This window comes from Silurus aristotelis (genome assembly GCF_946808225.1).
Source record: "Silurus aristotelis genome assembly, chromosome: 20".
Taxonomy (NCBI): domain Eukaryota; kingdom Metazoa; phylum Chordata; class Actinopteri; order Siluriformes; family Siluridae; genus Silurus; species Silurus aristotelis.
The window spans coordinates 15035420-15050569 of NC_139593.1; the positions used below are offsets into that span (position 1 = coordinate 15035420).

A 15150-nucleotide genomic window follows, 5' to 3' on the forward strand; every position below is an offset into this window, starting at 1 on the left:
GTAGCAATTATAGAAACCATCAATACTATACAAAAACGCAATATAACAACGCGTGGCATTACAGAAAGAAAGGCATTTCACATATGGAGGGTGAACACCATTTTACTAAATCAAGCTCCAAACCTCTACACTACAACCGCAAGTTTGTGGTGTAACGAACTTTTGTTATGACAAATATTATGTCAAGATCACGAGAAAACAAAAACATCATAAAGCTTTTAATGCATGGCCTGTTAAGACTCGGCACGTGCGCTGCCCACACACCGCCCCCTATTGTCAAATTCTCAGAACTACAGCTGTCACTCTTAAAGTTTTGGAACATGAGGAATAGTATCGTTTTTAAAAGCAGGTTGTCACGATACATTTCTAGTACCCGGTATATTGTGCAACACTAGTTTCAATATAAAATTCTTTGTAAAGACTATATTTCAAGATCAGTGTGTTTTCTGCAAAATAATGTTTTTTTTTTTAAATGCCTTAGTTATTTTGTGGAAAAGGTGTTCTGGTAGCATGGTATAGACAGGACAAGAACTCCTTCAACTGTTGAGCAGTGAAGATGACATTATTTCAGAATTGTTTATAAATTGTTCTCAAATTTTGATCGCCAGTGTATATATCAAATATACAAGAAATGCTTATAGCATTCTTAAGATATTCACAATAACAATGAAAAAGATTGGCCTTTTTTTTACCACTTATACAATAAAGACAAATTGCATCTTACCTCCTCCAGCTACACACAGTGCCCTCCATTAATAATGCCACCCTTGCTAAATAGGAGCCAAAAAGGCTGTGTTTGATTAGAATAAAAAACAGAAACACTATGTGTGTGTGTGTGTGTGTGTGTGTGTGTGTGTGTGTGTGTGTGTGTGTGTGTGTGTGTGTGTGTGTTACCTTCCTTTACCAAGAAGGTTCACACTGGTGGACTCTCCTTTTCAGTTCACCCTACGTTTTTTTTTAAGGGGTTCAAGTCATGGGACTGGGATAGTCATGACATGATCTGAATTCTGTGGTCAGTAAGCCATTTTTGTGTTGATTTGAATGTACGTTTTGAACCGTTGTCCTGCTAGAAGTTCCATCATCATTTTAAGCTTTCCGGCAGTCCGACAGTCAGGTGTTCTTTTAATATTTGTTGATATTTGATAGAGTAATGCCGTCTTCCCTAACAAAATAACCCGGTCCTCTGGCACAAAAACAGCCCCAAAACATTACAGACCACCACCATATTTAACTATGGACATGGTTACCTAGCAGTTCACTCATTTGTGCTTCCAGATGTTCATTCTTTGCTTCTTCAGCCACTAGGTGTGGCTCAGGTCCTGTGCTGTCCAACAAAAATATGTTGTTGGATGCCTTCCTTTGGATGAACACAATCTATTAACAAGACTTGTGGGACAAATTTGCTTCTCTGAAGTGGATCATAATGTTTTCATGTAAATTCCATTAACTTTTTTTTACACTAGGTGGCAGCCCTGAGGTAATAGCAGACAGAGCATTAAGTAGGAGCCTAACTTCCTCTAAGCATGCTTAGATAATAGTCCAAAAGTTTATGAATTATGGCATATGTTTCAAATGTGACCCACAGATTTGATTCATTATATTAAATTCATTCATTCATTTGTACTAAATCGAATGTGGAAAAATCAAATGTTGAAAAGATTACTTAGTTGTCCAGCTTGTTATGCCTTAAACCTGCTTTTGTATATCTACCTTCATGATGGAAACTGGATCTTGTTCTGGGAGCTTGCTGTGGTCCGTTTGAAGGTTTGTCAGCCACTTGGCTTCGGTGGTGTGCCATGGCTCTTTCTCCCATATGTATGATTTGGACAATGGAGCAGTGGAAAAGGTGGCAGGGTTTGATGAATGAAATTTTTTTTTTCACTTACATGGATGGACGGATGCATGTGTATTGCTTACCTGGGAAAGAGATGGGACCTGGATGCACTATGGGAGAAAATGGCAAGCTAGTAAAGGCAACGTGACCCTCAGGGCAATGTTGTCCTGGGGAAAACCTATATCCTAGCATTGATGTGGATGTTAAATTTACACATCACCTACCTCAACAATGTCAAGCCAAAATCACATATATGTTCATTGAAATAAATTTTGAATTACAATGTATGTTGTGTTTGACAGAGGGGTGTAATAGGAAATTAATTTTCATGATTTTTATTAGACATCTGTAATTAAAATGAAGTTATAATACAATCAGTATTAGGGGTTCCTATTCCAATGCTCACTTTTATGAACAAGGGAATATTGCTCAGTTTGTCAAACTTTTCACTGTTAAACTGGGAGACCCCAGTTTGGAAGCAAGGTGAAGAACCCCTTCTGAGAAATATTAAGAACAGGATGTGCCCTGGACTTCAGAACACTCACACTGCCTCCCACCACAGGCTGAACTAAAACCTTCTCTCAGAGCGTGCCTGTTGTGATACACACAAATTATTTTGTGTTCTATCCTTGTTTTTTCTATCCTTCTTGACCACCATTTACTTAATATTCTCTAGAACGAGTTATCCAATGTACGCCTGGTTAAAGGCATGAAAGTAGGCCAAGCCAAATTCACGGTTCAGAAATCTGAGTAGCAAAGGAGAACTAGACTCGTATCTCTACTGTGGGTATCGCTAACTTTGAGCAGCTCAGTCTGCATTGTGTTCAGTTCCCTGTCTATCACCAACCACAAAAGCTTACCTCAACCAATGCACACCTTTAGTAAGTCTTTCAAAATATTCATGACCTAAATATTTCTTACATCCTCCAGATAAGGCACTTTCTACTCATATTACAAATTTGAAAAAATTGTCTCAAGCAGACGTTGCATCTGTTTGCATGCTAAACAATTTCTGTCCAATAAGAAAATAATGATAACTGTCAACATAGGAAAAACCATGCACACATTATACACCATTTGGAGCAAATCAGTGCATTTATGGTATACCAATGGTGTGCACCTATTCAGCATTATGACATAAAGTAAATTATGTATTCATGTATGTAGTGTCATGTTAATATTTACTGATATTGATATTGAGTCACCACCGATCTGTTTATCAGGGACAAACTTATACTTATACAGAACATTTTACTAATTTTTATCACCACATTATCTGTGTAACGCTGTTTTGAGACAATGTTCTTTGTTCAAAGCGCTATACAAATAAAATGAATTGAATTGTATTGTATTGACTGGATATAGTTATTATTGTATATATTTATAATTACCATTAACATCCCAAATTGATTTAGTACCAGTTAGATGTTGCTGTCAAACTAACAAAACAGCTTACAGGTCTGATGTGTGTCTTGTGCTAGTATTAGAAAGTTCAAATAAAGGTGCAAGGTGTGCCTGTAAATCAGGTTGCAGTTTAAAGCTGAAAAGCTACCTGGAGCTAAAGTTTGTACCTTGATCAGTAAGAAAAACACATCAGTGATTCTCTGGTGATAAATCTCTTTATTGCCATTAGACAGGAGTGACAATCTATGCTGATTTGCTCACATTTCTTTCTCATTCTGAGGGCCCAAAGGAAATATTTATGAAGTATAGATTATTAGTAAACACAAAGTAACACAAATAATGTATCTTTATATCAATTTAACACAATTACAGTTTCACCTCATGGTCTGACCCATTTTCATTCTCACCATTTCACTGAAAGCCTTGGTAATAAGATTGAGGTAAAAAAAAAAATTTCTTATTTCTTAACAATTATCTCTCTCAAACACACAAATAGTTATTCCATGTAACGTTATATATCTTTTACAGTTACATATAAAATAGATGCAAAGCTATTCAGTATAGACCCTTTTGTATCATTTTACTACCACCTCCATTATCCCTACTTTATTCCTTTCTTTATGTTAGTACTATTATAATGCTCTTTCTTTCTTTCTTTCTTTCTTTCTTTCTTTCTTTCTTTCTTTCTTTCTTTCTTTCTTTCTTTCTTTCTTTCTTTCTTTCTTTCTTTCTTTACTACACTCCTTCCTTGTTTCTCTCAGTGTTGTCTGCCTTGCTTCTTGTGTTGTGTCCACTTCCTAGTCTTGTTTACTTTTTTATCCTTTTTAATCTTTTTTATTATTGCTAATATTCTAGAATAGGCTGGGAGGGTTTAAAAGTGAGAATCCCACATTATAAACAGCAACAGCACAAACTAAAACTAAAAAAGTAAAAAAAAAAACCCAATGAAACCTCGACCAAACACCTTGAAAAACATTTAAGGCTAACTTAAAATCATTCGAGATTTATGCAAACTATTTGAACCCTAGTGAAACCCCTGATGTAGTCTTATTCTTGTTAAAGCACAGATTTCCCACCTCTCAAACACATTTCTTCTAGAGGAGCTATTTCAGTTTAGGTTTCCTTGCATTATATTTAGGGGAAGTGTTTTCAAAACACACACAAATGATGGTCCTGGGCTCAGCAATCTTCACCAAACAGTTATTCACAGTTCCCTTCAGCTATTCCTAGTTCAGGTCATCTTTTGGGTTGTGTCAATGTATCAGCAGGCCTGGACAGTCACCTAATGAAACTCTGTTATCCACAAAAAAACTTATATCCAAAGTAAGTTCATTATTTTCAAGTGAGTCAACTGGCACATTGTCACAAGATTGCACACCAGTTTTGCTGAGATGTCTTTGTGGTATAACCCATGATCTAGCAACAAAAAAAAAAAACCCACGTCTGCATGTGTCAGTGTTTCTGTACACAGGTATCCAAAGCAGTCATATGCACAATAAAGCATAGCAAAAATATACATACTGGCTTGATGGGCTGTCAAGGTAATAATGCACATTAAAGTGAGAAATGCTAAACTTATCCAGTTGCTCCAGTTCCAATTCCCAAGTTAGATTTTTAAGAGATCTCTAAACATTCACTCTTTTTGACTCTATTCTCACAATTTATCTCACAGCTATTCTAGCTGGACCAAATCTGCAACTGTCTCCCACAGTAAGTATCGATGAAGTGAGCAGTTTAAATTTGTATTAGTAAATTAGATAAAGTGGCTAAAGACCAAAATCCTTAGGAAGGTTTTCCACTCAGAAAATGCCTTGCATGGGTCGGTCAAAGAAGTTGAGTCCTCAGTCCATCAGATGCTGTCTTAAAAAAACAGACGCTGCCAACATTGCTTTAGAGGTTGCAGAAGCAGAAGGTCAGTGCTCAGACCATACACCACACACTGCAATAAGTCTCTTTGTATGGCCATCGTTCCAGAAGGGAGCCTCTTTTAAGTTTGGCTCAGATGGTGTCCAGCATGTGTGGTGACATCCTGTTGAGAAAATTGTGTTTTGCCCACAGTCAAGCATGGTGGTGGTAGCTTCATGGTCTGAGGCTGCATAAGTGCTGCTGGTACTGGGAAGCTGCGGTATATTGAGGGAAACATGGATTCCAACATGTAATATGACATTCTGAAGCAGAACATTATGCCCTCTCTTCAGAAACTGGGCCGAACGTCAGTTTTCCAACATAATAGCGAACGCAAACACACCGCCAAGATGACATCTGCCTTGCTGAGGAAGCTGACGGTGAAGGTGATGGAAGGGCCAAGTTTGCTCCAGAACTGAACCCTATTGATTACCTGTGGGGCATCGTCAAGAGTGAAAGAGAATCCCAGCAACAACCAGTGAAGCTCTGGTGATTTCCGTTCTTAGGAGGATTAAAGCAGTGCTAGATAACAATAGTCCTCACACAAAATGTGGACACATTTTTTACATGTTCACTTAGGGTGTACTCACTTTTGTTGCCAACTATTTAGACAATAATGGCTGCATATTAAGTTGTTTTCTGAGGACAGTAAATCTGTACTGATATACAAACTGCACACTGACTACACTAAATTATATCAAAGTTTAATTTCTATTGTATTGTCCCATAAGAAGATTTACTAAAATGGTTGATGAAATGTGAGGGGTGTACTCACTTTTGTGGGATACTGTATATACAAGTTTCTTTAAATACTTGTTTAGTGAATTCTGACAAAATGTTAACAAAATAGTATCTTGTATATGTGCATTTTTTAAGGCTATACTATTTTTATTTTATAATTTATGAAATATAAAGATCAAAATTTGAAGGGCTGTGTGTGGTTTCTTTTTACTGTTTGTATCTTTATGACTCATATGATGATTTTGTCTAAATGCATTCTCATTTTGTGGGGTAGCGTTAACCTTTCATTTGCACAGTATGTCTCTTGGTTTTAATACTTTTGATTGCATTAAAGGTTAAAACCTCAATTCTGTAATATGTGAGCAAAATTAAACTTCCTTAATCAACATTGCAGTCTCAGCTGACAGTAGTCATGCGTCCCATTTGAGCATGTGCCAATGTCTTAGGGTGAAAGGCAGTATGAAGGGCATAAAGGCGCTTTCAGGAAAATTGTCTGTAACCCAGCTCAACTGAACTTTGTGTAAATAAAATCTTCCATTTAATACATTTTACATTGTGTTAATAAATTATGTTTAACACATATTTTCAAAATATATCATTTTGAAGAACAGGGTATATAATATATATAATATATTATATATTATATTTGGGATTTTAAGGATTAAACAGCACACTAAAATACTTCAATACACATTGAAAATGTTTACAATAGAACAATTTTGAACAGATTTTGCATGCAAGCATTTTTTCCTAAACCATGCAATTATAATTCTAGACTTCCTTGAATTGTATGCAAATCAAGGGCATATGTGAGCCTATCTATATTTGTGTTGCAGGAATACACACTATAATGCTAATCAAGGGCACCTGTTATTACAAGTGGAAATCCCCAGAGTTACACAAACCACATTATACGCTATTGAAATATGTAAAGCTTCACATTGTTGTATTTTTTATTTTGGTAAATCATTAAAGCTAGCAACTAGAACAGGGTGTGTGATGTTCTTTTAGGAAATCATACACCAGAGGTAGGTGCCATACAACTTGGTTTTATTGCACCAAGGCATAAAGTATAATTAAGTAATTGGTGTTCTTTGCACTCTTATGGTTTTACTATGTAATGGTAAAATTTCACAGTGGTTAAGATTAAAAGTGCACTGTGTCATGGTTGACCCTGAGCTTGAACCCTTACTTCCTAGTTGATATACAGTACGATTCATTGGTATTGGCACCCTTGGTAAATTTGTGCAAAGAAAGCCGTGAAAAATATGTCTTTATTACTTTTGATTTTGGGTTTATTGAAATTACAAAAACCACTATATTTATTGCAATCAAAGTTTTCTTATGTGTTTTTCCTGTTGACACTAATCTCATAGCGTACCACATTAATGTTGGCTAATAGTGTGCCTGCCAATAACAAACCATTAAAAAAAAGTTCAGAAGAAGCTGCTCAATATAGGGATAATTGAGTCTTAAATTAGCTGTAAAATAAATTCCATCAATCCAGCACTACCTCATGATATGTACAATTATTTTAAATTGCAAAAAAATGCAAAAGTGAAAATAATTACATAATGCGCCAATGCGATTTAGATTCAAACAAAAAATGCTCTTATCTAAGATGTGCTCATTCAATACTTCTATTTACACCCCACCCCCACCTCCACAAAAAGCTAAAGCTTATGCTAAACAACAAAAAAAATGTTATGTGCAAGCATTTTCTCAAAAACTATGAAACTGCAATCCTGAGTTCCTTTAATTTCTATTCAAATCAAGAACATGTGTGTTGCTATCTATACTTTGTTGTATGCATAAAAGTATTAATGCTTTTGAAAAGGCTATTATTATTACAAATGGAAATCCCCTGAGCTACACAAATCTCATTCGATCGCTATAAAAAGCACTCTTAAATGTTTAAAGCCTCGCCTCATTGTATTAGTCTGGTCATAAATCATTATAGCTAGCATCCAAAGCAGGGTCTGTGGTGTTCTTTTTTGCAAATTATATACCAAAGGTAGGTGCAATCAAACCTTAACTTTATCCAGACATAAGGGCCCCAAATGTTCAATGTTGTTTTACTTTAAATGTTTTTGTCATATTATTATTTTTGTTACATTATGAAAGCTATTCCTTATTATTTCCATGAATTTTCCTTTAATTGTGAATGGTTAATGAAATTGCTTTCACTAGATGTGTTGTGTGTAACAGGAAAAAATTCCTTTTTAAATTAGAACATGGATTTATCACCAGAAATATTGGATAATGAATCACAAGTCACAGAAAAGTGAGTACACAAGTCATAGATAACCTGTAAAATACATGTTCTCTAATTTTGGATTTACTTTTAAGTATTTCATTACAATCCTTTTTTTTTTTTTTAAATCAGATTTCAAATAGTTGAAGAGAGGTCTGGGGTGTTTCTCAAACAATGGGAATCCCAGGTTCGTCCTTACATTGAAATGATTGACTACCTACGGCGTATCGGCATCGAGAAGGATCTTGCCCTACCATCCATTGCAGTTGTTGGAGACCAAAGTTCTGGAAAAAGCTCAGTTTTGGAGGCATTGTCTGGTGTGGCTCTACCCAGAGGCAGTGGTAAGAGATATATCTGCTCATTAGTACATGCCAAGTGTTCAGTCATATTAAAAAGCTCTTAGTTTTTACTAAAGAGAAATTAATACTTTCGACACAACATCAAAGAAAAGAAATATCACTGAGGGCAATTGCATATAGCTATATGAAGGCTTGTGTATGTATCTACTCTTCTGGAATGTACTCCAAAGGGTGTAAGTAAAGTCAGGTACTGTGAGGAGGCCTGGGATGTAGTCAGCATTCCAATTCGTTCCAAAGAAGTTCAATAGTATTGAGGTCAAAACACTGGAGATCTTTCACTTCATTTAAATTATACCTTCATGAAGCTGGCTTTGTCCACATTGTCATACTGGACCAGGTTTGGGTCTCCTAGTTCAAGTAAATGAAATATATTACCCTCCAAAGACATTTAAACAAGTGAGTGCCTCCAACTTTGTGGTAACAGTTTGGGGAAGAACCACATATGGCTGGAAAAGTCTAATGTCCCAGTACATTTGTCCATAAAGTATACATTTTCAGAAATTACTCTATTGAGTTTTATAGGCACAACTAACTATCTAACTAACAGAGAGATGACAGAGGATATAAAAGGTCTACACTACTCTGTTAGAATGTTTTTAATATTAGATCTTTTCCCATTCTTTGTAAACCTTTGGCTGACCATGACTTGATGAGCTGACAGATGAACCCTAGAAGATTTCAAGATCAAACAGAAATAACTGATATTTAATTGTGGGTTAATCAGAATCAATTCATTAATGACATTTGTATTATTTTTTTTTACTTGTGTTTTAAAGCGATTGGTTATGAGTACATGTATTCTTAGTACAGTCACTGCCCCATTATTAAGAACTATACACATTTATGCTTCCAGGTTATCGTTGTTAATTTCAATATTATTACGTTTGGGATTTTTCCTTTCTTCACTAAAACATTTCTGTTTGTTTTTGCTCAAATCACAGAAATAAGATATAGTATGAATTATTTGAATTTCAGGTTTTTTTTTTCATTACTTATGTAAAAAAATATTCATATACTAATGCTGGATATCCAATGTAGTTATAAGACTTTAAAATATACTTTAATGAACATTATTCTACATAACACTAGCTCTGACTGTAGTTTTAGCTGCAACGCTTACATAAATGTACCCATTTGCAAATGTTGCTTTTGTAACAACTTTAACAGAGACATAAATGGCAAATACTCCCATAAATGTATTAAAAAAAAAAAAACAACAGGTGTAATTATTGTGATGTAGCTTTCTGTGAGGAATTCTTTAAGGATTCTTGTTGGAGATTTTCTTTCTTATCTTCCATGCAAGGCAGGAAAGTTGTAAGGACAGAGGGCTTTGTGCATTTTTGTCACATTCAGGTATCACTTTACAGTAACAGGACATAGATAAGCTTGTACTAACATGTAAACTACTTTATAATGAACTAATAATGAGTTAAGGCATATACTATTTAAGAACTAACCTTAACTACACCATGAGTCAATTCAAGTGTGAACAATGGCTACCTTAATTGTTGTACATGTTAGTACATGTTTGTTAATTAATGTATTAATTAACACTTTAGAAAGAATGTGAATTACGCACAATAGATAATTTAGCAACATCCAATGGTGTTTGTAATGTATTTTAAATTGTGTACTTTGAATTCATATTTCTTCTCATAGAGCAGCTTATATTTAGCTTAGCATAAAGTGTTGATTAATACATTATTTAACAAACGTGTACTAACGTAATTAAGGTAGCCGTTGTTCACACATGAATTCATGTGACTGTGATGTAGTTAACTTTAGTTTTTGATTTGTATATGCCTTAACTCACCATTAGTTCATAATAAAGTAACATTTAGTTTGCATATTAGTTCATGCTTATTTATGTTCTGTTTCCTTAAATTGTTACCCACATTTAATTTTAAGAAAGAAATAAATACGAAAAGGAACTATGGTTAATAGATAAAACTAGAATAGGAAGTCATTTGTTTCATAGTCAAATTTTATGAATAAGCAATAATATTACAGCGCTCCTAAATAAAGAATTAAAGTTTTGCTTCTGCATTAGGAATTGTCACCCGTTGTCCGCTGGAGCTGAAACTGCGGAAGCTGCATGAAGGCTCAAGTTGGACGGCTGTCATTTCCTACCGAGATGTGCAAGAGACATTCACGGATCCTTCACAAGTTGAGGGTCATGTCAGAAGAGGTATGAATAGCTCAGAAATATACATCTTATTCAATATCTTTTTTTTTGTATGTTTAATTAAATTAAATTAAATTTATTTGTCTCTGTGTGTGTGTGTGTGTGTGTGTGTGTGTGTGTGTGTGTGTGTGTGTGTGTGTGTGTGTGTGTGTGTGTGTAGCCCAAAATATTCTGGCTGGAGATGGTGTTGGGATTTGTGATGAACTCATCAGTTTAATGATCACGTCTCCTGATGTATGTGACCTCACCCTGATTGATTTACCTGGAATAACTAGAGTACCTGTGAAAGGTCAACCCGAAGACATTGGAGATCAGGTGTATAAAGTATTTACATGAATATTTAATGCATCCATACAGGATTTTGGAACTGTTTTCTTTAATTGTTGACCTCTTGGTTTTTCAGATTAGACGGCTTATTCTGAAGTTTATTGAAAAGCGAGAAACCATTAATTTGGTTGTCGTACCCTGCAATGTGGACATAGCAACAACCGAGGCACTGCGGATGGCACAGGGGGTGGATCCTAATGGAACAAGAACTTTAGGTAAAAGTTCAAATAAAAATTCAAAGCCCTGTTATTAGAGTCAATTGACTTTGAGATTTATGCAAAGGACCAGACTTGCAGTTCCACATTGCTCTCTTTATATCCACAGCAATTCTGACAAAGCCAGATTTGGTGGATAAAGGAGCAGAAGCTGATATTTTGCAGGTTATGCAGGGTAAAGTTGTTACTCTGAAAAAAGGCTTCATCATGGTACGATGTAGGGGTCAGAGCGACATTAATGAGAACCTCTCCTTGGCTGAGGCCACGAAATTGGAGACTGAATTCTTCAAGTCCCACATTCACTTTAGGTAACTGGTTTTGTTCATACAAAATACAAAACATAATACAGCATAATGCACTATTGATAATATCATTCTCTCTCCTTCAGCTATCTTTTAGAAGAACAGAAAGTCACAACACGCTGTCTTGCCACTAAGCTCACCAAAGAGCTGGTTGAACATATCAAGGCAAATTTTAAAATTTTCTCAAAAGATTTATACACGATCACATGACAACAGGGCCGAATTCTTATAAGTTGTATTTTTTTCACAGGCATCACTGCCAAACCTCACAGAGCAAATTCAAATACGCTTGTCTGCTGTTAAGCTGGAACTCAGGCACTATGGCCAAGGGCCTCCAATGGAGCCAGAGAAGATGGGTTCTTATCTAAGCAAGGTAAATCTTTCAGGTGTTTAGCAGAGATGTAATAAATACTTGTGTTTTGAGGATTTTTTAATTTCTAATTATATCTGAGCAGAGAATCCTGGAGTTCAGTGATCAAATCAGCGAGCTCTGTCGGTCCGGGACATCAGGAGAGAAAAACATCTATTCTCTCCTGCGACCTGTGTTCAAGCAATGGGAATCCCTTCTTAAAAACTCCAAAGAATTATGTACATCATGGGTTTTGTCTTTTTCTTTCTTCTTTTTCATAAACACTTAAACATGTTACATAAAACAAGGTTAGGACTGTACAAAGGAATAATCAGAAAAAGAGTAACAGGAAATGTGTGCTAATGAACCATTAGGAAAATTTGGATTTGACAGAGGGTTGCACACTAAAACCCTACAGGGTCTTGGTGACATGTTAAAACGACTGTCTAGCTATAATTCAATTCCCACTGTGCTCTGTTAAAAGAGGATATTTTAGATTCTTCTTTATAACTTAGAAGTAATATCCTACATCAGATTATCCATTTTTTTCTAAGAAACATGCTTGAATCAGTAAAAAAGGATAATTAGAATAAAAAGTATGGAAATTATGATCAAATTTATTACAAATTATTTTTACAATGGGAATCCCGTTTTCTATGGCCATCCCTTTTATTTTGAAATATAACTTAATATATTCATTATATCAGGCTGTCTTCTTAAGTATTAGGAATACAAACAATACGCAGAAAAACCACACATAAAATCCATTTCACATGATTGGAAATTCTAACCAAATAATTACCTAAGCTATACAGACAAAATAACTAGGAATAAACAAGTTTGCAAGTCTGCAAGTTTCATATTTACATTATTTCTTCTTATTGTTCTTAGCTAGGTATAAATGGTTAAGTGAGCAGCATGCATTATAATCATCTTGATATTAATTCCTGTACATTATATCTATAAAAGGAATTTCTTTTTAAGATGAAATTTATCCAAACATTAATATTGTATACTTCCACATGGTAACCAAATCATAAATTGACTGTCTGAGTCATGTTCTGTCTTTGGTTTAAATGAAGTCAGTTACGAAGTGCAGGAGATGACGGAAAACTATGAGGCACATCGCGGGAGAGAGATAATAACGTTCAGTGACTACTGTGTATATGAGTCGCTGATCCAGAAGCATGTGAACAACCTCAAACCACCAGCTATCGAGACCCTGAAGACTATTAGAGGTAATGTGAAATCTTACATACATACAAGCACCAAATGTGTGTAGGAACCCTATTGTTCTATTTTTATTAGGGGATCAAGCACAGAAGGTGCACAGAGATTCCACTGTTGTTCTGATATTTCTTCTTGATCCACTTTTACTTCTGACTGGGTTGTTTAATGTTGTAATACTTGCCACCCTGATTAGAGAGAGTCTAAGGAACATCTAGACCAAAGTTGGTGCAAGTGATGCAAATGCTCAAATGTAAAAGTCAGTCATATTTGAATGTCCCTGGTGGAGACAAGTTCAACATACCCTATTAATGTGATTGTTCAAAAATTTAAATGCTCCAAATTGTTTGCCAGTAATATGTTAATAATCTGACAGCAAAGCTGTCAAACCAGAAGTAAGGCTGTATTTTAACAGTGACTTTGTCACAAGACTTTGTAGGTATCTTAATGGACCATGACCTGAGGCTGTACACCAAATTTCATGAGCTACCATGATTCCATGACCTACTGGTAAAAATGCCTATATCTAATGGCCATGTTTGCTACTCCTTCACCACATTTTGCCCAGTGTCCACCAAATGTGTATCACATTTTAATATACTCCAGCACACTTTTATGTTTTTAAATTGAAAACCTTTTCTCCCACATAGAATTCCAACACTCTCCATAGCCTATCATGAGTGAAACCGCTTTTAAATTTCTTTTAAGTTATGACTTTCCAGTAATTGCTTAGACAACAGTTGTAGCATAACAGTGAGATTGCAGCTCACTGCATATGGGTAATTGGCCCATGAAAATACTATTTTTAGCTTTTAATTATTTCAATTTTATTTTTACAGCCATTGTGCAAAATGAGTTTAGAGCCCAGTGTGAGCTGTGCTTTCCAAACTATCCTCATCTGAGATATATGATTATAGTAAGTAAAATTATCAGGACATGTTTACCTATATATGATATAAATCTGATTATATTTGTCATGTTAAGGCTTAAAAATTTAATAATCTACATGTCTTCAGAATCAGATTGATGACATTCAGTCAAAACAGGAGGCAAAAGTGGAAAAGCGAATCATGGAGTACATCAGCATGGAGAAACTGGTGTTCACCCAAGATCCAATTTTTACCCAGAAGATGGTCGATTTCCGGTTTGTTGAAAAGAGGCAGGAGGAGGAGTCTGTGTGTTTAGACACTGGAGAAAATGCAACCTCTCCCAACAACTGTGCTGTCTTCGACACCAGAAAGCTAACACCTGACAAATGGATAATCTACTATGAGGTATATAACAAAGCTATGTTTAACTATGTGTTAATGTCAGGACAAAAGCTTTCAAAACTCCCTTAGTTATTATACTGTGTACACTAAACCTAACTCTTCTTCCTTTTTTAACAGATTGTCTACCAGCGTTTAGCAGATTTCATCCCCATGTTAATCCTGTTGTTTATACTGAAAGAAGCTGTTGTCATGTTGCGGGCAGAATCCATGGATCTGCGTAATGTTGCTGATGTGCCCAAACTGCTCAGTGAAGACTCAGAGTCAGGACGAAGGAGAACAGAGTTACATCAGCGCATGGAACGACTACGGATGGCCCAGGAGAGGATCACAATTAATATCTGAAATCTTGCATCATTTGCCTCAATTTGAAAACATGCATATATATACATTATACAACAACAGGCTTGGTATGTCAATTGGAAAACTATTGAACTTGCCAAAGAATGAGTACCATTCAAGCTTTTTTTTTTTTTTCCAAAGATTAATATGCAAATTGGAGTTATTTAACCAAAAATCTATTTACAGAAAATTACAATGTCCAAGTGAACGGCTGGCATCTGGCATGCATTTTTATACAATTAAAAATATTTTCCAATAAAAAAGCAGTGGTGGACAAAGTACACAAACCATGTAGTTGAGTAAAAGTAGAGATCCAGTAGATAAAATATTAATATATAATCAATAAAAGTAAAAGTGCCCTTTAAACTTTCACTTGAGTAAAAGTACAAAAGTATTTGTCTTCAAATATACTTAAGTATCCAAAATACTATGGCTATA

At 35.3% G+C, this 15150-nt stretch overlaps 2 protein-coding genes across 3 annotated transcripts in view; both read left to right on the plus strand.

Moving 5' to 3' along the window:
* Positions 1-15150, plus strand: part of mxg (myxovirus (influenza virus) resistance G) — a 52554-nt gene that overhangs the window by 19578 nt on the left and 17826 nt on the right. The gene's annotated exons all lie outside the window — the stretch shown is intronic.
* On the plus strand, positions 7821-14744 carry mxh (myxovirus (influenza virus) resistance H). Of its 2 annotated transcripts, XM_083522354.1 has the most exons (14): positions 7821-7898; positions 8116-8168; positions 8271-8479; positions 10548-10685; positions 10843-10997; positions 11086-11224; positions 11334-11532; positions 11613-11691; positions 11777-11899; positions 11982-12114; positions 12958-13113; positions 13942-14018; positions 14119-14376; positions 14491-14744. In XM_083522354.1, the coding sequence occupies exons 2-14, from the start codon at positions 8119-8121 to the stop codon at positions 14713-14715; spliced, it is 1941 nt and encodes a 646-aa protein (XP_083378480.1). In that variant the 5' UTR covers positions 7821-7898; positions 8116-8118; the 3' UTR covers positions 14716-14744. The 2 variants fall into 2 exon arrangements, with proteins under 2 accessions (XP_083378480.1, XP_083378481.1); XM_083522355.1 differs by lacking the exon at positions 7821-7898 and having other exon boundaries at positions 8093-8168.

Bases quoted from the DNA above. Each gene is read 5' to 3' on its own strand.
- mxh (XM_083522354.1), top strand. From the start codon at position 8,119: ATGGATTTATCACCAGAAATATTGGATAATGAATCACAAGTCACAGAA. The intron at 10,686-10,842 runs GTATGAATAGCT...GTGTGTGTGTAG, and splicing joins TGAGGGTCATGTCAGAAGAG to CCCAAAATATTCTGGCTGGA. The intron at 10,998-11,085 runs GTGTATAAAGTA...TTGGTTTTTCAG, and splicing joins CCGAAGACATTGGAGATCAG to ATTAGACGGCTTATTCTGAA.